This window comes from Doryrhamphus excisus, linkage group LG1 (genome assembly GCF_037039965.1).
Source record: "Doryrhamphus excisus strain RoL-2023G ecotype Guam linkage group LG1, RoL_Dexc_Guam_v1.1, whole genome shotgun sequence".
In the NCBI taxonomy this organism is placed as follows: Eukaryota; Metazoa; Chordata; class Actinopteri; order Syngnathiformes; family Syngnathidae; genus Doryrhamphus; species Doryrhamphus excisus.
In genome coordinates, this window is record NC_136357.1 from 23,312,490 (window position 1) to 23,336,605 (window position 24,116).

Sequence of the window (24,116 nt, forward strand, 5' to 3'; positions counted from 1 at the left end):
CCTGGGAAGAGCTGTAACGGTGTCAAAGCAGAGTACCATTTGAGCTGAACAAATATTTTTTCATTCTTGAGTGGTTGTATTTTATTTACAGTACAGCGTGTCCGCATCCTGGATCGGTATTTGGACCAGTTTAGCTTGATTCTTGCCTTGTGATTCCTGCCGTGTGACGTACGCTTTGAGTCACTCGAGTAGCCCGACCTAAGCACACTTTCACCATCTGAAGGGCCGCCACTTGGCTTGATGTCAGGAGTTATCACAGTCATGTGACCGTGCCATAAATGATGGAGAGCCAGCTTGGCTGTTTTTTGTAGAACATTGAGCAGATTCTGTCCCGTCGGCGTGTGTGGATTTCTTGACACAGCTCCTGGCAAAAATAGACTTTAAACATGCATTTTTAACCCAGCAGAGTGAAAGGTCCACTTCGGGGACTGCTGGGAAGTGTGGCACTTCTTGTGGATTCCTAGTGATTTGGACACGTTGCACTGCAGACAGACTTGTTGGGAACTTTCACACTTTCTTTACTTCCTTTCCGTATTGTGTAGTACTTGTCTGTTGTTTGAATTGGTTTTACCAGACATGAGCTGCTTTCGGAGAGATGAAAACAGTGTTACCTGGCTCCGTGACACTGAGCTGTACTTGGGTGCAAGTGAGAGGCTATTGCCATAAAGCTGCAAAAAGCCAAAGAAAAAGCAAGCCATACGCACAAAGTTAATACGGTCAGAAAAGTCCCTTGGTCTTGCCACTTTAGAAGCCATAAGGTGCTTTGTTTGGGCGCTGGGTTTCATGTAACGCTACAGGAAGGCAAAGGAACGACTCCATGAGACGTCCTTTTCACACAGTATGATTCCCTATTTATAAATTGGATATTGTCATTGTTACAGCATAGAAAACCTGCTAAATACGCTTTTTAGCATAATTAGAGCACTCTATACATGACATAACAACCCTATAGTCCCCTTTACCCAATATGATATACGTTAAAGGTATCCCCACATGATATTTTAACATTCACTTTAAGAGGAGTACAATTAACTTTTCAACTGAACTTAGTAATGTTCTAAGAGGCGTACTGTGTATATAGTATAGAGTACATAGTAGTATACAGTACATACGCACATACGCCTTGGAGGTATGGGAATGTCAGACATTGGGTTGTTGCACAAGTGACTTTTTGGGGTCTTTGGTTTTTTCCATGGCCCCAGTGAGTCAGTCACATGAGCTTTCATGACACGGGACACCGGCGGGGTGTTGGGACGAAACCAGCGCCGTCTGCACGGAAGACAGCAGCGTGTGCCGTTCCACCCCCAGGGCCCCCATGACAAGTGGTAAGTCATTTAAAAGCTGGAACAGGATGGCGTCTGTTAGTGCATCTCAAGGTTCTTGGACTTGGAAAAGATAGGTTGAAGCTACGTATATATCACAGGGTGAGATTCTTAGATCCCTTCATGGACCGACGCTCATCTGCTATATCGTTCAGGTCCCACTGAAGTTTTGGCTTCCCCTGCTGCTCAAATCTTTCACACTCACTTTCAGCGCTGGATGGGGATGCCATCGTAAAGCTGTAATGATGATACAATCCCCGTGTCTGGGCCTCGGGAATGTTTGGGCATTCAGTTTAGTCAATGATATATCCATACACCCCTCTGCTAGCCACACCACAACACACGGTAGCTAGGATCTCACAGGATGAAGACTGAACCTCTGCCCGGATGTTGACGCGGAGGTGGTCCATCGACGGTCTCTTTAGTGAAGCAGAACTAGTTTCAGTCTGCCGCAACCACACCCAGTAACTCTCCCATAGCTCCCAAACCTCACAACACATCGTCTGGATAAATCTACCTCAAAATCAAAAATATGCACAATTTTTCCACACAGATGACTTTCTGCTTCTCAAGACCCATAAGGTACAGATAAGGGATTTGACCAAGTAAACCTGTTGGTTAGTCCTAATGAAATATCATGACATGACTACTACCAGGCCCCCCTCGGCCATCTCTGTGTGGAGTTTGCATGTTCTCCCCGTGCATGCGTGGCTTTTTTCCGGGTACTTCGCTTCCCTCCTCCATTCCAAAAACATGTTAGCTTCATTGGCCACTCCAAATTGTCCATAGGTATGAATGTGGGTGGAAATGGTTGTTTGTCTATATGTGCCCTGTGATTGGTTGGCCACCAATCCAACAATTTCCAAATGTACCTAGAAGACCTGTGTAAAGATCTCTGCAGGTTCGGAGAACGTGTCATATCTCTATCGTCTCTACTTTCCAAACAAGGTGACTCAGTGAGCATTAGGTAGAGTTGTCACATCGCCACGCAATCCACAAAATGATTAAAAAATGAATTCACATTCATTATGAGAAGCTGAACAAGCAACACTAAACGCCTGTGACACTGGACCCCTCAGGCAGCACTGCATTAAAATCCATCATGGCTCTCTCAGGGATATGCTACTTAGGCTGGCAGACACTTAGGAGACACATTGTCAGCAAACACAATCTACATCCACAAATGATGGGGGGGGGGGGGGGGTCTGTACGCTACGTCTGTACGCTACATTTTAGCACAGGGCTTTAGCATGCTTCTCTGCATTAATCACATGCTTGGTTCAATGCTAGCAGTCAATGTAAAGTTATCCCTCGTTTATCACAGTTAACTAGCATCTGGTTGCCTGGTATAGTAGACATAATAAGAGAAAATAAGGCACATAAGACATAAATGTGGCACCCTTTAAATGCACTTTTTAACACCAGAGCCTTCTAGGCATAGAATAGCACCCCTATAGTCACCTTTACAATTATATTTCCCAAATAGTAGACATAATAAGAGAAAATAAGGTATATAAGACATAAATGTTGCACCTTTTTAAATGCACTTTTTAACATCAGAGCATTCTAGGCATAGAATAACACCCCTATAGTCACCATTGCACATATATTACCCAAGATAGTAGACATAATAAGAGAAAATAAGGCATATAAGACATTAATGTGACACTTCTTAAATATGTTTTTTTTTACATCAGAGCCTTCTCGGCATAGAATAACACCCCTATATTCGCCTTTACACTTATATTACCCAGGACAGTAGACATAATAAGAGAAAATATGGCATATAAGACATAAATGTGGCACCTCTTAAAAGTACTTTTTAACATATAGGCATAGAATAACACCCCTATAGTCACCTTTACACTTATACTATCCAGAATTGTAGACATAAGAGAAAATAAGACATAAATGTGACACCTTTTAAATAAGTTTTTAACATTAGAGCCTTCTCGGCATAAAATAACACCCCCAGCTATTGTCTCATCAGTATATAATGACTGACCAGTGTCGATAGAATGCGACATATCATGACATCTTGTATTTGTATTTTATGATGGAAAATGCTTCATCTATGCAAACAAAACCTACAGATGTGCTTCGATAGTAGTCAAGCATGAAGCAGCAATGATTTATTCATGAATATATTTTTGAGAAGCCGTGCTGGAATTGGAAGCACTAAGTGGTGAGGGATGACAGCATAACCCGCATTTGTGGGTGGCCTCTTTGAGACTACTTGTGTGTGTATTTTTGTGTAAATATACTGTTTTCAATCTCATGTTTACAAAGTTTAGGATGAAATTGTCGCATTTGATAGTTGATAGTGGGTTCTTGCAATATTGCAGTTTTTTCGGACATGAAAGGACGATGAAATGATGGCTGTTTGGTGATACTTATGGTCTGTTACTAGTGAAAAGGCAAGTGATACAACATGAAGCGTTGTGGTCACTAGGCGGCAGTAATGAGACAAAGAATTGCTACATTAGCTTACATGACATTACCTTAACACCATGAAGTCACGAAGGCAGCCATGGCGAGTCCCACACGAAGAAGATTTTAAAAAAGATAAAGAATTCTGCCATCCCATGCCAAAGTGGTGAGTTTTTGGCTTCTTAAGTTTTGAATAAATACATTTGAAGCTAAGTGGTGAGCTTGTTAGCTTGCTAGCTCGCTAGCTTGCTAATCTGGAGTCCCAGCAGAAGCAATAACAGGAGTGTAAAGATGACTATAAGCGTGTTATTTCATGTATAATAATAAACAATAACCTTAAAAACTGGGTTTATAAAGTGATCAACAGGTTTTCTATGCTCTAACCACAAATATATTCCATGTATTAACTATGAAGACTGTATACAATATGAAAAAAGGAAACGGAGCGGATGGAATCACCGTTAAGAGTCTCCCCTCCAGTGCATGTGGACAAGCGTTAAAAAACACATTTTTATTGCCAGTCATCATAAATAAGACATTTATAAGCGAGTGTAACAAGTGCGCCTCAACTCCGCCCACTTCAGTCCAGAACTACTTTAGCCTTTGCTTGGTCGTCCTGTCCTGCCGAAGCTTCCCTGGAGTTTGGATGTTTGGAGGCTTGCACTTCTGGACATGAACGTGCTTGCTGTGCGTGTCGGTGGCCCGGGCTCCTCCTGCCCGCTTTGACGGGGAAACGGTCGCCATGGCTTATTATCATTTCCAAGCCCAGCGACCAAGCCTGCCCTCGCCTGCCTCACTCTCCGCCGCGCAGCCTTCCTTCCACCCCGCGCTGTGCGTCCCGGACGTGGCGGCGTCCCGTGCGGAGGCTGAGCGCCGGCCGGCGGACTCCGAGGCGAGGGCGCACGCCGCTCTGAGCCGGCAGCCCCAAGCCACCCCGCTGCGCCCCTTGAGGAACCTGAGCGACGACCCCAAAGTCACGCTGGAGTCCAAGGATTTATGGAAGGAGTTTCACAAAATGGGAACGGAGATGGTTATCACTAAATCAGGAAGGTCAGTCTTTGTTGGCACACATTCTGTTTTCCAACCATTTGGACAACTGGCTAACTTCTAATTATGGCTTTTCTTTTGTGTGCATAAGACAACTTTCACTGAATTGGTTTATGGAATGATTTTAGTACACAGGTGTCCAAAGTGCGGCGCAGCCTATTTGCTGGGGTTTTTTGGCCCACTGCACATTCTAAAAGTATATTAGCAAGGATACTACAAAAAAGCAGGAAAAGTGGAAAGATGAGTGAAACTATCAAGAGAAAAAAGTCCTAATTTGACAATAATAATTATATATATGAGGGGAAATAAAATCACTTTAGAAACATAACCTGAAATATAAGAAAAGCATTGGGAGAAACCAATTAACAAAATAAAGTTGCCATTTTTGGAAAATGAATTTGGGGAAAGTGCTAATGTTAGGAGAATAAAGTGAATATATTCTGGAAATAATGTCATAATTCTAAGAAGAATATTGGCAGTGGAAATGGAAAAACAGATGAAATATTCAGAGAATCAAGAGTCAAAACTTCAGAGAAAAAAGTTTTATCCAAACAGTTCAAAATGAGAATAAACTTATAATATTATGAAATTTTTTTAGTAGCATCCAGTTGAAATATTAAAGGCAAAATGAATTTGTGGAAAATGTGATATTTTCGGAATAAAGTCATAATATTAGGAGAAGGAAATTTACAAAGATCATCTAAGAAAAAAGTAGAAATATTTGGATAATACAAAAAACAAAAGAGCAAAGAGTGAAGTAGATATGAATAATGTTCTTTATGCCAAAGCAGAGATGGAATATGTGTATCTTATCTCATCTCTGCATGTTTTCCAAAATATGTGGCCGCCCGTTGAGAATGATTTGATGTTTGATTTGATGTGAATGATCGTTTCTGTTTCAATGTCCTTGTGTATGAATTGTGCTGGACAAATAAAATTGGTATAAGGCAGAAAATGATATAAATCTCATATCAGAAATGGGTTGTTCCAGGAGGATGTTCCCGGCTTTCAAAGTAAAGGTCAGCGGCCTTGACAAAACATCCAAGTACATCCTGCTGATGGACATCGTCTCCGTGGATGACTTCCGATACAAGTTTCACAACTCCCGCTGGATCGTGGCTGGGAAAGCCGACCCGGAGATGCCGAAGCGCATGTACATCCATCCCGACAGTCCATCCAAGGGGGAGCAGTGGATGAGCAGAGCCGTCGCCTTCCATAAACTCAAACTCACCAACAACGTATCGGATAAGCACGGATTCGTACGTCGCCTTGTACGTCCAATGGCGTCACACGCTCCTTCTAACATACTCATCTTTGCTTCCTTAGACCATTCTGAATTCCATGCATAAATACCAGCCCAGGTTCCACATCGTGCGAGCCAACGACATCATGAAGCTTCCATACAGCACCTTCCTGACGTACGTCTTCCCAGAGACGGAGTTCATCGCCGTCACCGCTTACCAAAATGAGAAGGTACTGCACCTCGGCCGATATGGGCCGGTGGCTGTCTGCCTCCAGCATTGTGCTCAGGTATCCACTTCATCGAGTCACTCATCCGTTATCTTCTCCTGACAAGATCACGCAGCTGAAAATCGACAACAACCCCTTCGCCAAAGGATTCAGGGACACGGGCAATGGAAGACGAGAAAAGAGGTCAGCGTGGACGTGGAAGCACAGAACTCTTGGTTGCCTTGAAACCCCCCATCTCTATCTCCCTATCTGCAGGAACAATCCTTTCAGCATATCTCCGCTGCCGGAGAACAAAACTGATTCAGACGACTCGTGGGACCAGCCCGGCACCAGTGACCCATTTTATTCTCCTCAGCGATACTGGGCTGCCACGTCCAGGCCAAACGGTCAAGGTGACACCATAGCTTTTCTTTTTCTGTGTGCATTCTCGACACAACATGACCCTGTGTTTGGAACGCAACCTAGCTGAACCCCGGAGACCATGATGTAGCTTTATCTTGAGGCTAGCTAAGACCGGATAGATAGCACCTCTGCTGGTTGCAGCTGTGTCCTGCATGCCATTATTGCCTCCATTGCTTGAAAAAGTGATGACCCAACAATCAATATCCTGCGATAACAATATAATATATACCATAATACAGTAATCCCTCGTCACGTCGTGCTGCAAGTTTCACAACTTCCCTCTTATCACGCTTTTTCAAAACATTCAAAAGGAGGAGTCTTTCATGTTATGCCCACGGGTGTGTGGACGCAGGCATTGCGTGCATCGTAAGTCTGACAGGGAGTCACCCAGCGTGTTTGCAGGGACATGAATAATGGACTCAACAACAACACAGCCGGCTAAGTTGTTCAGCGTAGATCCCAACCACAAGTTGCTGTGCCATCACGCCGCCGTGCTTTTTCACCGTGGAGCTATGTGCAGTCATGCTTCGCTTATCGCGGTTCACTGGTTTATAGGCGTTCAATGAATGTCTGTGACATAGTATTCAATCTTAATACATAGAATACATTTGTAGTTAGAGCATAGAAAACCTGTTGATGACCTTCTAAATACGCCTTTTAACATCATTACACACTGCTGTTATTCAGTGTTCACACACATTGCAACTCTGATGCTGAAGGGACTCAAGATGGCCACTGGCATGCTAAGCAGTATATTTCTTTTAAGCGTAAGAAGCCAAAAACATACCACTTCCACACAGGATGGGAGAAGAACATTTTTTAATTTTATGGTGTGGAACTGTGTTAAGGTAATGTCATGTAAGCTAATGTCATTACTGCCACCTAGTGAGCACATATAACTTGTCTGTCCATTTCTTTGACGAATCATAGACCACAGTCTGGCACCAAACAGCCATGTTTGTTCAGGCATTCACTTGGGGGAAACGGCGCTATAGCGAGGGAGGATAATCCAACAGTGATGCTGTGAGGCACGACTGTGATTACATCAGCTGACATGACCGTTTTCACTCCCAATCACATGTTCCCAACAGATGAGAACGCTGGAAGCGATTCAGATATTGAGCTGCCAGGAGAGGATGCGAGTGAAGTCAGCAGTTCTTGGGCTGAGTCTTCAGTCTTCAGTGTGAAGGTGGACACAGAGGATCCAGCGCTCTCGGCGGGCATGGACTCCTCGCGTAGCAAAGTCAAAGATGGCCCGACAGATCCGCCTCTCGTGTCTACGGAAACACAACGCTCATGGACACATGTGCCGACTGTGGCTCGCTCCAGCTGTTTTGAGCTCGGGTCGCCTTTGCTGTTCCACCCAGGACAGTTGTCGCTGAAGACGGGGGGGTTTCACTCCATGGGACATCTGCTTTCCTCCTTCTCTGGATTGAACGACACAGAACACAGAGGCGGGTCTCAAAGCCTCGCCTCCTCATCTCCATTTCTGCTTCACCTGGCTCAGGTGTGTTGGACGCTGTACGTCCGTGTATTTGGACACGTGCCTTATGTCAGCATTCATGGTCCCACATACTAGGTGTGGATTTTTGTTAAAACCACATATAGTTTTTTTGTTAAATCCCAAATATCTTGTTTTTTCTCTGAAAACACATCGGGCTCTAATTTCGTAGACCAGATGCAGGCAGAGCGCACCTGCCTTATGCCATGCCTACGGCGCCCCAAAGGGGTGTGGCCAGCACACTTTGCAAATCTGGCGTGCTTCAATGAGCATCTTTTTCATCAACTGTTGGTCCTTGAACGCACCATAGTTGCAAAAGCACTAGGTCCCAGGCGAGAGGCAAGCAGTGTGGGTCATGTAGACATCTCCAGCGCTTGCCTGCTAACCTCCACCGCTAGCCTGCTAACTTCCAGCGCTAGCCTGCTAACCTCCAGCGCTAGCCTGCTAACATTCAGCGCTAGCCTGCTAACCTCCAGCGCTAGCTGACTAGGCTAGGTTGTTACGATTATTTGGCATGTGATTTTTGGCCTTCCTCAAATGGTAGTGTTTTAGTTTTTCTTGTTTGTTTGTGGAGAACGTAGTTGTGGTGACCAATAAGGAGTAAGATCTGGACAGGCCTGGAGGATATAAGAAACATCCGAACCTGCATTAGCTGCAGTAATTACGTATGTGGGGTGCATGCGTGGCGCACGATGCAAATGCGGACCCCGCAAGTCGGAAAAATCCAAAGTCAGCGTGTCACGTGCACGCCATTGCTGCCTTTCTTGCATTTTCTTGCACAGAGGCCGAGCGTACGACCGCTTGTGGGCTAGGCTTACAGGCTGCACCGTGATCCCCTCACATTGTAATTTGTTAGCTGTACATGTTATTCTTTAGGGCTCAATGATTAATCAATGATTAATCCATTATCCAATTAATCAGCAATTATTTTTGGATGCCATGAATAGTTTTTTTTAATGTAAAATCTGTTTGTGTTTGGTTCACATTGAATAGGTCCATCCAGGGTTGAACTGATCAAACTGGTCGCAACAACAAGCTTCAGATGAAGCGACTAAGAAAACATGGATGAGATGAATGAAGAAATATTTGTTGTATTTCTTCAAACAGGGAATCTCACTGCCAGCGTTTGGAGGATTGCTGTCCCACCCATGGAGCTACGTGGCATCGCCGGCCGCCGTGACGCCCGCTTCAACAACCTCAGCCTTCTTACGAAACCGCTCCTTTCACAGCACCCTTCCGTGGTTGCGTATCAGCCCTTATCAGGTACCACCGGCTGCCGCCTCAAGCCACGAGCCGCTGACAGCAAGTTCTAGCTCGGCTAAATCCGGACGCTCCAAATGGTCCAGCCGAGAGTCCGGTCCTGCGTCTGACAATCAGAGTGCCGACCAGGCCGGGAGGCAGCAGACTGACCTGCTCGATGTCAAAGCTCCCTCTGAGGAACTCAAGGGTGTACGAGATGTTGGACTTGATCAGTCAGTTCCACCACTGCTGTAAATATTTCTCCATGTTCATGCAGATTTCAGTGACAGCACAATGTATGTTATGTTCAACGCTCACTCACGTCAAAACAGCACTACACTGTACATAACACTCCAGCTTTAATTACTGTCAAAATAACAGATATGTAGTAGCAATAACTCTTATTATGCTACATGTTTTAGCATCCTTAATGCATGGCTATCCTGGCAGCTGCACCTCTCTGTTAGGGCGGCAAATGGAGGCACAGTGTAGTGTCCCCACCGCCACGCAGTCTTATGGGTACCTTAGGACATCAACAGCAGCATTCCATCCAACACGGTGTACTGTACGTATCAGCAAGTCACCCAGCACCACTTCCTCATCCTCACCACACCACCACGTGGGGCATTCACTGACACTCCCAGCATCCCATGTTCTGCTACTACAGACTGGTGTTGGGCAAACTCATGCTGAGACGGAGATGGTGTGTCTTTACCTTGGTTTACATTCCGAGCTGTTGGTGCATCCAAATACATAATAACAAATACTTTCTTCTCATCAAGTCAAGTCAAAATTGGCACATTTCAGACATACTTGCAGCAGGTGATTAATCACAGTTCATTAGTTAAAAATGTCATTGTTTGACAACTCCAATTCAGTTAAACACATTTGGCAGTCCTTATTCCAATATACATAATCATGTCTTAAAATGATGCAGTATAAGCTGCATATTTCAGACATATTTGAAAATGTTTTATTTTTTAATTTTGTAATTTTTTATTAATTTGAAAACAGATTAATTTAAAAATGGAATCCTATGACAGCTCAAATGCAAATATTTATAATCCTGTCCTGTCATTTATCCTTCTGTAAATGAAACACAGTGCAAATGAACATATTTCAAATAGTGATTAATCATGATTAATTTATTTGAAAACCGATTGAAAACCCATTGTTATATGTATAAATCTAATCTATATATATATATATATATATATATATATATATATATATATATATTGTTAATCTCTACTCCTAACAGCGTTCTCCTCACAGCGTTCACTCTTGTGTAAAGACTTTTTTTCCAAGATAGGCATCGTCTTATATTTGGGATTAGTCCTACCAACCCTGTGTGAAAAATGAGGGTGGGAGGGGCTCTCTGTGTCAGGGCCATAAGATGCAGGTTTTTTGGAGCATTTTGTATAATGATGTGAATATTTCTGTTGTTACAACACAATGACCACAGCAAGTGATCATTGCTAAAGCTGCCAAATGATGGTGAGGCCACTCGCACACATTCTTTTAGCAGCACTGTGCACTCAAACGCAAACTCAGGAGATGTATGTGTGTGTGTGTCACAAAGAAAGTCAAGAAGCTCATGTATTGTCTTGTTGTCATGAGGCGACCATCACTTCAATTAAAGCCATGGACTGCAGACCACACGATGCTGGGACCCTACAGTTTCTACTTCAGGCCGGTAAACAAGGTACAAATGTGCATGTGGAATTCAGACACATTTCACTGCACCTCTTCTCCAGTTTATGACCGAATATTCATGGCGTGATAGAAAAGTAGTTGTTGGTGGCCTCCCAAGAGCTGAAAGAACCTCCCATGCATGTGCAGTTGTGTGGATTTTCTCCCTGGCTGAGCTTAGCTACATACTGAGAGAACATGTCCACTGGCTTGGAAACGTGGCAAGCAGGTCAACAGTCAAGTTGGCAGCCGGCAGAAAACCTCTCACACTTCTGGGGAGGTCTGGTGGTTTGGAAGGTGTGTGTGTGGGGGGGGGGGACTACAACAACTTTACAGCTGAATGATCAACAAAAAGTTACATTAGAGGGAAAAAGTTCAGTATGTGGTGAACATTTTCCTACTCAAAGGTTTATGCCATTTGTTTACCTCACAACCCGCACTACTTCATAGCGAATTAACAATAAAATATGATTTTCCTGGTTTCTTTTATTGGTAGCCTCCATGTTGAACAAAAATAGTGAAAGGACTTCACAAACTAAAATAACTGCGAGTCTGTTGACTTATTTGCGACAATGAGCACTCATTGAAAGCCAACTATAATGAACTCCTCCCATGCTCTGTTTGAATGAGTCGTTTTACCACCTACACTAGCGTGCCATCTGGTGGAATATAACGGTACTGACGGTGTTTACTACAATTGACTTGACAAAACAACACATTTCATCGTTTGATACAAGAAGAGAATATTTCCATAAAGCCCCACTCGAGTACCGTTGCAGTATATTTACAACAATTTATTTCTAATGTTTCTGATATTTCTGATGACGTCAGACGTTGCTGACTTCTTGAATCTACCAATATTCTTTGGCAAGCTGGGGCATGATATTCAAATGCTCCGACTGTTAAAGACAGTACTCCTGATTTTTAAAGTAATGTATTACCTCTTATATTTGATAATTTCACGAGTTTCGCTTCAGACGCAGCATTCGAACATTTTTGTGGCGTTTCCACAGACATACATAGTCTACACGCCGCTCATCGTACAGAGAGATTACTTCCGGGATCGCTTTTAGGATTCTTTCAAAACCCGCCCACAGAAACGCCTCTGCAATGTGATTGGTTCGCTCTAGTCAGGCCTTTCTAGATGTAGATTAAATAGATACGCCGAATCGTCTTGAAGTAAACAGTTTTATTGTTTTGTTAATCGTTACTTTATCCAAATATTTTTTAGGTATTTATTTTCGTACGGTTATTTAAATATACTATTTTTTGTTCTCGAACGGTTAAAGCATTTTAAACAAATTAGAAAATTGAAATGTAAAAAATATAAACAACAATGTTGTTTTATTTTTGAAATATTGGATTTTTTTTGTCTAAAACACAGAAAAATAAATCAAAGTGGAATAACGTCATGATGACTGCTTAGTAGCATATGGCCAGCGACAACAAGCGTGAACTCATTCTATCTTACCTATTTCTATACCGGAAGCTGGTGGGGTTAGAGGTGAACGTCCAGGAGTAAACCCGCTGGAGGATCGTCACATCGCCCCACTCTCTGGCGTTGAATCCCTCTGACGGGGAAGCGTGACCTCATCATGATGTGATTCTTCTTCTCTCCTCCTCATCCGCTGCGGACACATGGATGTCTTTTCCACTCCAGTCATTGATTGAGTTTTTTGCTGCCACTTGTCACTATTGCGTGTCGGTTTATCTCCAACGGTGAGTTGACTTGCATGGTGAGCTTCCTAATCTTGCTGTTCATCATCTACCGGTTAGTACAACCCAGCGGTGCACCGGCAGCTCAGCTACTGTATGACAGCAGTTTTAGCTTTTGCTAAATGCCTGTGCTAAAGGCGCTTATCATGTCACGCTAAAACGTTAACATGAGTTGAGTGTTTGGACGCACAGCTAGCCGACAGCCCGTCTGGTAATGTGTCTAATGTGTCTAATGTGGAATGTACCGCATGGGTTTACACGCACCATTCGGTGATGGATGCCTGGGCTTTAACAGCCAAATGCTGTGCTTGTTTTTCTGGTCCTTCCAGCAGGTGTCTGTGGCAGGCAGGTAGGCGGTGAGGTGTGTTTCACACCGCAGACCACCGGTGGTCCATGATGATGATGTGCTCACATCGAGCCCGGGGTGACCCCACACTATAATAGCACAAAGAACGGCTGATTCATATGCCGTACTTTCATCTTCAAAGTACGCAGTACGCAGTGGTGTTAGCTAGCTTGTGTAAGATTCAGACAGGCCATGAGGGGTTACTGCGTTGCAACAGTCGTCAAACTCTGAAGCAACTCACTTGAGCAAGCAGACAAACACCATCCTGACCCTGACCCTTATCCTGACGCTGACCCTGATCCAGATCCTGGCTGCTGAAAAGACATGGACATATTGGGGGACTACGAGATACTACACCAGATTGGCTGTACGAAATGAGGTTTTAATATTACTTCATAGAAGTACAAATATACAACAATATATCTCAATCCAATCATTTTATTTCTACTATGTTACACACTGTGTGTATGCTCACGGCCCCGCCTCCACCCACTCATACAAAGGGACTGTATGACTGACAAAAGGGCTCACTCCATCCATGCCGTTGTTCTACAGAACAAGCACGGCAAGATGCTGAACCATTTCCCTGCCAGACACGTATATTGATGATTATATTGATTATCCACGGCATGTGACCCAGGCCGAGTGGCCACTTTTTCCATCATTTCCTTTCTTCTCCACATGATGCTGCTTTTGGAGCATGTGAAAGGAAGGAGAGTGCCTTACGAGTGTTGAACATGTCTTCTTTGTTTTCATCAAGCGGTTGCAGCCTGTGCGTGTCGCGGGGCCATGGCGCAGCAGGACGGCGCTCCCAAGAAGCACCCGGCTATAGCGGCGCTGCACTCCCACTTCATTGTGGGCTCCGTGTCGGAGGAGAACTCCGAGGATGAAATCCAAGGGAAGCCGGACGTGCAGCTGGAGGAGAAGGAGGGGCGTTCCTCGTCACCGTCGTCCGGGAGCTCCGACAGCACGTACGAAGCCTGCTTTGAGCACGTTGACGCCTCCATGCACAATCTCAGGTGACAAACCGCACTCGCTAATAAAGCAGTCACTAAAGCATCCCTTTCTGGGCTTTTAATGGCCTGGCACCAAATAGTATATAATAACATTTCCATTCCATCTTAGGAATTACTTCATTCCACTCTTTATATCAAGGGTGTCCAAACTGCGGCCCAGGGGCCACTTGCAGCCACTGGCTGTTTTTTGATTGGGCCACGGTACAGTCTAATAATGTTATTTAACAAGAAAACTAAAAAAAACACAGCAAAAATCCTCATTAATTTAACATGAATGAAGTGAAAATATTAAGAGAAAAAAGTGTTAGCATCATAGTGTATACTCTGTGTTGTTAGCGTCATAGTGTGTACTGTATGTTGTTAGCACCATAGTTTATACTCTACGTTGTTAGCGTCATATTGTATACTGTATATTGTTAGCATTATAGTGTATACCTTACATTAGCACCATAGTGTATACTCTATATTGTTAGCATCATAGTGTATACTGTACGTTGTTAGCTTCGTAGTGTGTACCGTATGTTGTTAGCGCCAGCGCGTACCGTATGTCGTAAGCATCGTAGTGTGTACCATACGTTGTTAGCATCATAGTGTGTACTGTACATTGTTAGCTTCATGGCGTATACTGCACGTTGTTAGCATTGTAGCATGTACCGCATGTTGTTAGCATCATAGTATGTACTCTACATTGTTAGCATCATAGTGTGTATTCTGCGTTGTTAGCATTATAGTGTATACCGTATGTTGTTAGCATCATAGCGTGTACCATACATTGTTAGCATCATAGTGTACATCCTACGTTGTTAGCATCATAGCGTACACCCTACATTGTTAGCGTCATAGCGTACACCCTACGTTGTTAGCGTCATAGCGTGTACCCTACGTTGTTAGCGTCATAGCGTGTACCCTACGTTGTTAGCGTGTACCCTACGTTGCTAGCGCCATAGCGTGTACCCTACGTTGTTAGTATCATAGCGTGTACCCTATGTTGAGGGTGAAAGCTTTGGACACCCGTGATCCCGGGATCAGGTTATGGAAATACAGGATTTAGCCCTCCTTCACCCTCCCCTGCTCTCAATACACCTCTTTCACCCCAGCGGGACCTTTCTCGCGTGTCGCAACCATGCCCAAAAAAACATCAGACCACAGAAAGCAGCCAGCCAAACGAGCTTACATACCCCCACGCCCTCCTGTCATTAGCATACCCCTCCTCCCTCTACTCGCTTCCTCGTGGGCGGGGCTTGATTTAACAGATGACATACTGTAGTCAGTATGTCCCATTAAAAATCCAAATAGCAACCAGAGAGATAATAAATAAAACCTTCATCTCTTCTTCCGACGTGACAGACTGAGAAACTTGTCTTGTTTTGCTCGCATGTGGAATGTCTCACTTTGCATGACTCACGGTAGAAACACTCTCACCTGCATGGGGAATACTTGTAATAGTGTGTGTGTGCGTGCACTGGGTCCACACTCACTGGCTGTGCGTGTGTGCGTGCACATGCATGCACGTGCGTGCACTGAGTCCACACTGGCTGTTGAGCTCTTATCTGGCAGCCACGTGCGCTGGCGTTGGTGATAAGAGAGGCCAGCTGATGACCCCCTTCATGTACGCCCCAAAGGAGACGTTGTACATCACAGGTGTCAAAGTCAAGGCCCGGGGGCCTGATCTGGCCCCACATATGTTTTTATGTGGCACGTCAAAAACTTATTTGGCACTTATTTTAAGATTAGTTTTTGAAAATATATTTAATTATTATTCCTAATTTTATAATTTGTAACTTTTGTTATGTTGTATATTTCAATGAATGACTGATGAATATAATATAATACAATAAATCAATCAATAAATAAATCAAATGATTGGTATTAGAGTGATCCAATACTTTCTATGTAAGTCTGTTGGGGGTGAAAATGCCAATCATGACATGGGCATGGGGGGGTGCCCACACAGTAATGATACATGATGTCTGATCAGGCCAAGCATGTCCGGGCTGCACCTGATGAAGCGAGGTCGAGATCGCCGGCGTATTGATCTGCAGAGGGACTTCACAGTGGCGTCCCCTGCTGAATTTGTCACCCGTTTTGGTGGCAACAAGGTCATCGAGAAGGTACACGTAGAAAAGGATGAACCCGCTCCTCTCTTTATGGAATATTTCATGTCAATGACCCCCTCACCTCCAGGTGCTCATCGCCAACAACGGCATCGCAGCAGTCAAGTGCATGCGCTCCATTCGCCGCTGGGCTTACGAGATGTTTCGGAACGAACGGGCGATCCGCTTCGTGGTGATGGTGACCCCCGAGGACCTGAAGGCCAACGCCGGTGAGCTTTGGAAGCAACCTACACTGGTTTCTCTTATGGCGTCTCTGCCGTGTGCTGGGTGGCTGTTGCAGAGCCACATTCCTCCAGACTGGCTGGGGGGGCCGTCAGGTTGGAGGTGACAGCCAACAGCCTGATGTCATTGCTGGGGAATCACACCCGTGGATGAGCTGCTTTTAGTCGCAGTGCGGAGCGTCTCTCAACAGAGCCTTTGCAGAGAACCGAATCACCCTCAGTCAGTAGCAATTAGGGCCAAAGAGTATGGATTTGTTTGGGGTCGATTCCGATATGAATAAGATTTACTACGCTATATAATCATAATAAATAGAGAATAGCTTCTTTATTTTGTTCTAAAAACGATTCCCCATTGGAGGAGCGAACCAGCAACCATCATATTTTGGCTTTTTTTCCAGATCTCCTTCCCCATAAGCCACAATGATCATCATAAGCAGTCCCAGTAATGATCTGGAATGTTTGGGGGCTGATTCTGATGTTAGCATGTAGGTCACACTGTCAGGAGTCAGTCAGGAGGTCGGGAAGACCTGCGTTCGATTCTCCACTTGGATATCTGTGTGGAGTCTGCATGTTCTCCCCGTGCGTGGGTTTCCTCCCCCATTCCAAAAACATGTTAGCTTCATTGGCGACGTTTGTGCCCTGCCATTGGCTGGCCACCAGTCCAGGGTGGACCCCGCCTCTCCCCAAAGACAGCTGGGATAGGCTCCAGCATACCCCCACCCTTGTGAGAATAAGTGGCATAGAAAATGGATGGATGGACATTTGCTAAGCGACATGCTAGAATGAAGCCAAAATGCCTGCTTTCGACGACTTACATTGACTTCCAAACCTTCCAATAAATGAATCCTGCATCTACTTTCAGGACTTTTATGAGCACATGTTGCACGGCGCCAGCAGCATATGAAGATTAAATTAATGAAAGAGTTTCCCCTAAGAAATGATGGCATTCCCAGCAGATGAATGCTGAAATGTAGCGTGAACGTTTGAGGTCCATCTTCTGCACGGCTTATCCTCACGAGGGTGAATGTTGAGATCTAAAACTAAATGCGAGGACGGAAGTAGCAACAGCCAGGGCGAGGCTGTGAATGTGGGGCCAGTTTTGATGGGCGAATATCTGGTGAACGCTTGACTCTCGCTATGGGCTGTTCCACGATTGTACATTTGGGCTGATTCTTCCAGAGTACATCAAAATGGCCGATCATTACGTGCCCGTGCCAGGAGGAACAAACAACAACAACTACGCCAACGTGGAGCTGATTCTGGATATCGCCAAGCGAATACCTGTCCAGGTGAGGTCTCAATTGGGCGGGGCATGGATGAACTTGCTGACATGATTGATGTGCTCTTCCAGGCTGTGTGGGCCGGATGGGGCCATGCGTCGGAGAACCCCAAACTGCCGGAGCTGCTCCATAAGCACGGCATCGCTTTCATGGGTCCGATCCCATTTTTTTTGCTCCTCATTCCTGAGCTTCCTGGTTACCTGGGCTCACCGTATCTGTCTTATTTCCTGCCAGGTCCTCCTAGTCAGGCCATGTGGGCTCTGGGGGACAAGATCGCCTCATCCATCGTGGCTCAGACGGCTGGCATCCCAACCTTGCCGTGGAGTGGCACCGGTACACGATGCCATATTTGCCTTTCATATTTCCATAATGTACAAAAAGGTCTTTGTGGAATATTATGACCGGATTCCCGGAGTTTTAGAAGCAAATATTATATAAATATAATATATTAATTTATTACAAATATATAACATATACAAATATATTACAACTTTATTTTGTTTTCTTTGTCATAATACGATTATTTTTACAAAAAAATGTTTTTACGATTTTAACGTGCGAGTGTGTGTCTCCCCCCCAGGTCTGACAGTGGAGTGGTCAGAGAGCAACCAAAAGAAACGAGTGGTCAACGTTCCCCATGACTTGTACGAGCTTGGCTGCATCCAGGACGTGAAGGACGGCCTGCAAGTAAGCGCGTGGTCAGGTGGAACCTTCAGGCCCTGCGGGCCGTGAGAAGCTAAATGTGTGCCCTCCAACCCCCCCAGGCTTCGGAGAAGATTGGCTACCCCGTTATGGTGAAAGCCTCGGAGGGAGGGGGAGGCAAAGGCATCCGAAAGGTCAACTCGGCTGATGATTTCCCCAACCTGTTCAGACAGGTACGTGAAAATCAATCCATCGTGAAGAATCACCACATTGACAAAATGTTGACTTGATTCTCCAGGTCCAGGCAGAAGTTCCAGGTTCCCCCGTCTTTGTCATGCAGCTGGCCAAGCATGCCCGCCACTTGGAGGTCCAGATCTTGGCCGATCAGTACGGGAACGCCATTTCCTTGTTCGGCAGAGATTGTTCCGTGCAGCGCCGGCATCAGAAGATCATAGAGGAGGCGCCTGCTACCATCGCCACGTCTGATGTCTTTGAGGACATGGAAAGGGTACGAGAGACCTGTTTTCGAACATGTGGCACTAAATGTTCTGCTTCTCGGAACTGATGTGTCGATGTAAGTGTAGTTCATGCACAAATGAAGAAATGAGGATGTGTAGATGAGTCCTAATGAAACATCATCACATGACTACTACCAGGAGAAGCTGAGTATAGAGGGGGAGGAGCCACCTGCTGTGGCCCAGCGGGGTGCACTGTATTCAGGCGCACGCTCCGAGCAGCCGGTGTGACGCCACAGAGGTCTCTGGCAAACCTTTGGCACTTTTCCGGTGGCTGATGAGTTTTTTTTTTTTGTGTGTGCTCTGTGTGTTTTTTTTCCTTCATCACTGAGCATTTAGTACAACTAGCACCCAAAATGTCTTCCTGGGAAAGTGAATTATTTACGAGTGAGCGTAGCAGAAGCCACGATAGGCTGTTAAACCTCACAGGCAGGAGAAAAAAGGAGCGCTTGATTTGCTCACCCACATCATCATGTCATATCGGAGCTTTTTTATCTCAATTATTGACTTCATAATTCCCTCATATCGGCCTGATGATTCTCATGCACCCCTAGTACACACGTTGATGAAACACGAGTACTGTTTCGAAAATGCAGTGTCATGAAAAGAATGTGACCTCTGACTTGCTTTGCCTGTCCAGTGTGCAGTGAAGCTGGCCAAGATGGTGGGCTATGTGAGCGCGGGCACAGTGGAGTACCTCTACAGCCAGGATGGTAGCTTCTACTTCCTGGAGCTCAACCCGCGTCTGCAGGTGGAGCACCCGTGCACGGAGATGGTGGCCGACGTCAACTTGCCCGCCGCGCAGCTGCAGGTGAATCCCACAACTCCCACTCGCGCTCGGCCGTCTCGCTAGCCACGCCGTTAGCAGACCGCATTTCTCACGCTGCCGCACATTACATTGCTGGTCATGAGAGGAGCCCCCGCTAGCCCCTTCCCCCGTCTCCATGGCAACCGACTGCACGAGAGCAAGGCGATGTGCGCCAGCATTGTTGCCAATGCAGTGATGCACGCTGCAATTGGTCATGTGACGCACGCCCGCTGCCAAGGATTGTGTGCGTACTTAGGTCAGCTGGCAGTCAAGCTGAAGACCGTCATTGCAGGGGAACCTTCAAGCTGATTGGGCGTCGCTGTTGCTCTCGTTTTACAGTGATGTCTATCAGTTGAGTAAAAAGTTGTGTTCCTGAAAAGTGGGATTCCTCATTTATAAATTGAATATTTGTGGAGTTAGACCGTAGCAAACCTGTTGGTCACCTTGTAAATATATCTTTTAACATGATTAGAGCACTCTAGACATGAAATAACACCCCTACAGTCACCTGTTACCCAATGTATTAGACTGAAAAATAGAAAATAAGACGTAGAAAACCTGTTTACAATCCTGTAAATACACTTTTAACATTATTACAGCCTTATAGACATGAAATAACACCCCTATAGTCACCCTTACACTCCTATTACCCAATATAGTAGACATAATAAGAGAAAATAAGACATAGAAGACCTGTTTACAACCTTGTAAATACACTTTTAACATTATTAGATACCTATAGACATGAAATAACACCCCTATAGTTACCTTACACTCATATTACCCAATATAGTAGACATAATAAGAGAAAATAAGACGTACAAGACCTGTTTACAACCTTGTAAATAGACTTTTAACACGGTTAGAGTGGACAGTACACATGTTAGACACATGTTAGACAGTACCAGTTGCATGTGAGAAAAGACATGTCCCAAACAACATCTACGATTGCATCATTTTAATATATTATTATATTATCATAACATTAGTGCTTTATTTGGTCTCCAAAAATGTTGACAGTCATTTTGTTGAACATTAATTTGTGGGACAATAAACATTTAAAAATGCATCTTCATTGTTAAATGGAGGCTTTTTATTACAAGTATTTATTGTTTGGCGTATTTGATATCTTTCCTAGATTGCAATGGGCATCCCCCTTTACAGAATCAAAGACATCAGGATGCTGTACGGGGAGCAGCCCTGGGGAGACTCTCTCATCGACTTTGAGGGTCTGTCGACGGCCCCCTCCCCACGGGGGCATGTCATTGCAGCTCGCATCACCAGTGAAAATCCAGACGAGGTAAGGTCCTCGCTCAGCGTAATCTTTTGGAGGGGTGAGACTCTGCCATGGTGCTGTGTGTGATTGCAGGGCTTTAAGCCGAGCTCAGGAACCGTACAAGAGCTGAACTTCCGCAGCAATAAGAACGTGTGGGGCTACTTCAGTGTCGCAGCCGCTGGAGGCTTGCACGAGTTTGCAGACTCCCAGTTTGGCCACTGCTTCTCTTGGGGAGAGAATCGCGAAGAAGCCATCTCGTAAGTAACTGAGTGTGGATGCCAACCTGCTCCCCGTCTGGTTGGATAGCTGCTGCACTCACGCAACGTCTGTCCATCTTTTGCAGTAACATGGTGGTGGCTTTGAAGGAGTTGTCCATCAGAGGAGACTTCAGGACCACGGTGGAATACCTCATCAAGCTACTGGAAACCGAATGCTTTCAGCATAATAGCATCGATACAGGATGGCTGGATCGGCTCATCTCCGAGAAGATGCAGGTGGGCGCAAATTCAGAGAGGAACTGAGAAGCATTTGACTCTACCGGTCAAAAGTTTAGACACACCTTCTCATTCAACAGCATGGGTAGGTGTCTCCAAACTTTTGATTGGCCGCAGGGAACGCATTGGTGCTTAAAGTTGTTGTTATAGAGAAACGTCGGGTTTACGTGCCGCTAAACGAAGGGCTTTTATTCAGGCGGAACGTCCGGACACCATGCTGGGAATTGTGAGTGGAGCGCTGCACGTGGCAGATGTTAATCTGCGGAACAGCGTGTCCATTTTCCTGCATTCCCTGGAGAGGTGAGCATACGTCACTTATAGCTGTGCACTTTCCACGCTGCTGGTGGCCCTCGGGTTCCGCACCAGCTGTGGTATATTTTCATACCCAAATTAGAGCTAAATGAACTCCTAAGTCACTCACACGCAACACGTTAAAGACAGTTATAGCTGTAATGAAGGAATGTTCATCTACTGACTAAATGAAGATCGAACCAGACGACCTGAATGTGAAAATACATTTCCACCAATAGGGGGCGATGTGTAAATTGTTCATTCATTTTCAATGGGGAAAATGTGACAGTAAATATTGAAATACTGATATGAAGTCTTCCTGATGGGAAGTCCTGATATGTAGCCTAAATGTCCTGAACGAGCTGAATGGTTTGCCAAAATAGGAAGTGAAAATGTCGGAAAGGAAAACGCAGACTGAACATTGAAGTATAACTAATTAGTGACGACTATAGTGGGCTGGAGGATGGAACCAGCAGCAGAATAAGCAGAAAGTTACAGTGACGGGGAATGTGAAATGAAGGCTGCACGGTGGACAAGTGTTTGGGAGACCCATGCGTGGGTTTCCTCCCACATTCCAAAAACATGCCAGGTTAATTGGCGACTCCAAATTGTCCATAGGTATGAATGTTTGTCTATATGTGCCCTGTGATTGGCTGGCCACCAGTCCAGGGTGTACCCGCCAGAAGATTCCTGGGATAGGATATCTCGCGACCCTGTGAGGATAAGCGGTACAGAAAATGGATGGATGGATGATCCCCACCAGTCAGGGTGCCAATGGGAAAAGATGAGACGACAGTAAATGTGGGAATGTTGGAAAAGCCCTATTGGATGCCCAAACTGTATTTTTTGCCGGTGATCTGAATGAAACGTGGGTGGGCTAAGAAGAATTGGAGAACTTGTGAATGATGTCAGCATCCTCCAAGGAAAAAAAGCAAATGTTGTGTTCCCTGCAGGGGGCAGGTGCTCCCGGCGCACACACTGCTCAACACCGTGGACGTGGAGCTGATCTACGAAGGCATCAAGTACACCCTGACGGTGACGCGCCAGTCTCCCAACTCCTACGTGGTCATCATGAACAGCTCCACGGCCGAGGTGGACGTCCATCGGCTAAGCGACGGGGGTTTGCTGCTGTCCTACGACGGCAGCAGCTACACCACCTACATGAAGGAAGAGGTAGACAGGTGAGGAGGTCGTGGTTATCACGTCTTCAGCTGCGCCAGGACACCGGTTGACTCAGGCTCTCTGCAGGTATCGCATCACCATCGGGAACAAAACTTGTGTTTTTGAAAAAGAGAACGACCCCTCCCTGCTGAGATCGCCCTCAGCGGGAAAAATCATCCAGTACACGGTGGAGGACGGCGGCCACGTGTTCGCCGGCCAGTGCTATGCCGAGATAGAGGTGCGTAGCGCTGGCCTGGCCCGTGTTTGTTGCAGGCCCTTGTTAAGTGTGGACGTGATCTGCAGGTGATGAAGATGGTGATGACTCTCACAGCGGCCGAGTCCGGCTGCATTCACTACGTGAAGAGGGCGGGGGCGGCGTTGGAGCCCGGCTGTGTCATTGCCAAACTTCAGCTGGATGACCCCACCAGAGTACAGCAGGTAGCTTAAGGGGCCATGTGCTCGTCCTCGCACCCAACATAGAATACATTTGAATCCAATTGATTTATCATGACTGATCCATGCAACCATGCCAACGATGCCTTCTTTGTTTGTATGATTCTCTTGCAGGCAGAGCTTTACACTGGGTCCTTGCCTTCAACCCAGGCAGTCGCCCTTCGGGGGGAGAAACTACACAGAGTTTTCCACAACACACTCGACCACCTCGTTCACGTGATGAACGGCTACTGTCTCCCCGAGCCTTTCTTCAGCACCAAGGTGAGCGCTTCTACGGCACCTCGACCACACCGAATGTCTGCAACCCTTCTTTTCTGCCGGCAGCTGAAAGAATGGGTGGAAAGGCTGATGAAAACCATGCGTGATCCCTCGCTGCCCCTGCTGGAGCTCCAGGACATCATGACCAGCGTGTCTGGCCGCATCCCCCCTGCTGTGGAGAAAGCCATAAAGAAGGAGATGGCTCAGTATGCCAGCAACATCACCTCCGTGCTCTGCCAGTTCCCCAGCCAGCAGGTACGCACACACACAATTTAAACAGCATTCTCTGTCCCAAGGATGCATGTGACAAATCAAATTGGTGATGACGGATCATGTGGCTGGACATACTGGATTTCAGTATCGGCAGCAACCAGCAGATGGCGCCATAACGCAGCCCTGCTTAGAAAGTGACACTGAGTGGA

At 45.6% G+C, this 24,116-nt stretch overlaps 2 protein-coding genes across 7 annotated transcripts in view; both read left to right on the top strand.

The window, feature by feature from the left end:
- The first annotated feature begins 4,381 nt into the window (after positions 1 to 4,381).
- LOC131132695 (T-box transcription factor TBX2b-like) lies at positions 4,382 to 10,295 on the top strand. The gene is made up of 7 exons (XM_058078558.2): positions 4,382 to 4,802; positions 5,791 to 6,058; positions 6,126 to 6,272; positions 6,376 to 6,452; positions 6,525 to 6,661; positions 7,763 to 8,178; positions 9,280 to 10,295. Exons 1-7 carry the CDS (start codon positions 4,495 to 4,497, stop codon positions 9,664 to 9,666), a joined length of 1,740 nt encoding a protein of 579 aa, XP_057934541.2. The 5' UTR covers positions 4,382 to 4,494; the 3' UTR covers positions 9,667 to 10,295.
- A 2,311-nt stretch (positions 10,296 to 12,606) lies between these two features.
- acaca (acetyl-CoA carboxylase alpha) overlaps positions 12,607 to 24,116 on the top strand; it is a 35,506-nt gene continuing 23,996 nt past the window's right edge. For all 6 annotated transcript variants that reach the window (XM_058078547.2, XM_058078548.2, XM_058078549.2 and 3 more), the window contains exons 1-20: positions 12,607 to 12,822; positions 13,926 to 14,184; positions 16,160 to 16,292; positions 16,366 to 16,504; positions 17,696 to 17,805; positions 17,868 to 17,949; positions 18,031 to 18,129; positions 18,377 to 18,483; positions 18,561 to 18,671; positions 18,737 to 18,946; positions 19,594 to 19,764; positions 20,900 to 21,061; positions 21,131 to 21,294; positions 21,381 to 21,531; positions 21,728 to 21,831; positions 22,776 to 23,003; positions 23,071 to 23,221; positions 23,287 to 23,421; positions 23,551 to 23,697; positions 23,761 to 23,949. In XM_058078547.2, coding sequence (XP_057934530.2) covers positions 13,955 to 14,184; positions 16,160 to 16,292; positions 16,366 to 16,504; positions 17,696 to 17,805; positions 17,868 to 17,949; positions 18,031 to 18,129; positions 18,377 to 18,483; positions 18,561 to 18,671; positions 18,737 to 18,946; positions 19,594 to 19,764; positions 20,900 to 21,061; positions 21,131 to 21,294; positions 21,381 to 21,531; positions 21,728 to 21,831; positions 22,776 to 23,003; positions 23,071 to 23,221; positions 23,287 to 23,421; positions 23,551 to 23,697; positions 23,761 to 23,949 — 2,823 coding nt within the window. In that variant the 5' untranslated portion in view covers positions 12,607 to 12,822; positions 13,926 to 13,954. The remainder of the gene's footprint in view (positions 12,823 to 13,925; positions 14,185 to 16,159; positions 16,293 to 16,365; positions 16,505 to 17,695; positions 17,806 to 17,867; positions 17,950 to 18,030; positions 18,130 to 18,376; positions 18,484 to 18,560; positions 18,672 to 18,736; positions 18,947 to 19,593; positions 19,765 to 20,899; positions 21,062 to 21,130; positions 21,295 to 21,380; positions 21,532 to 21,727; positions 21,832 to 22,775; positions 23,004 to 23,070; positions 23,222 to 23,286; positions 23,422 to 23,550; positions 23,698 to 23,760; positions 23,950 to 24,116) is intronic.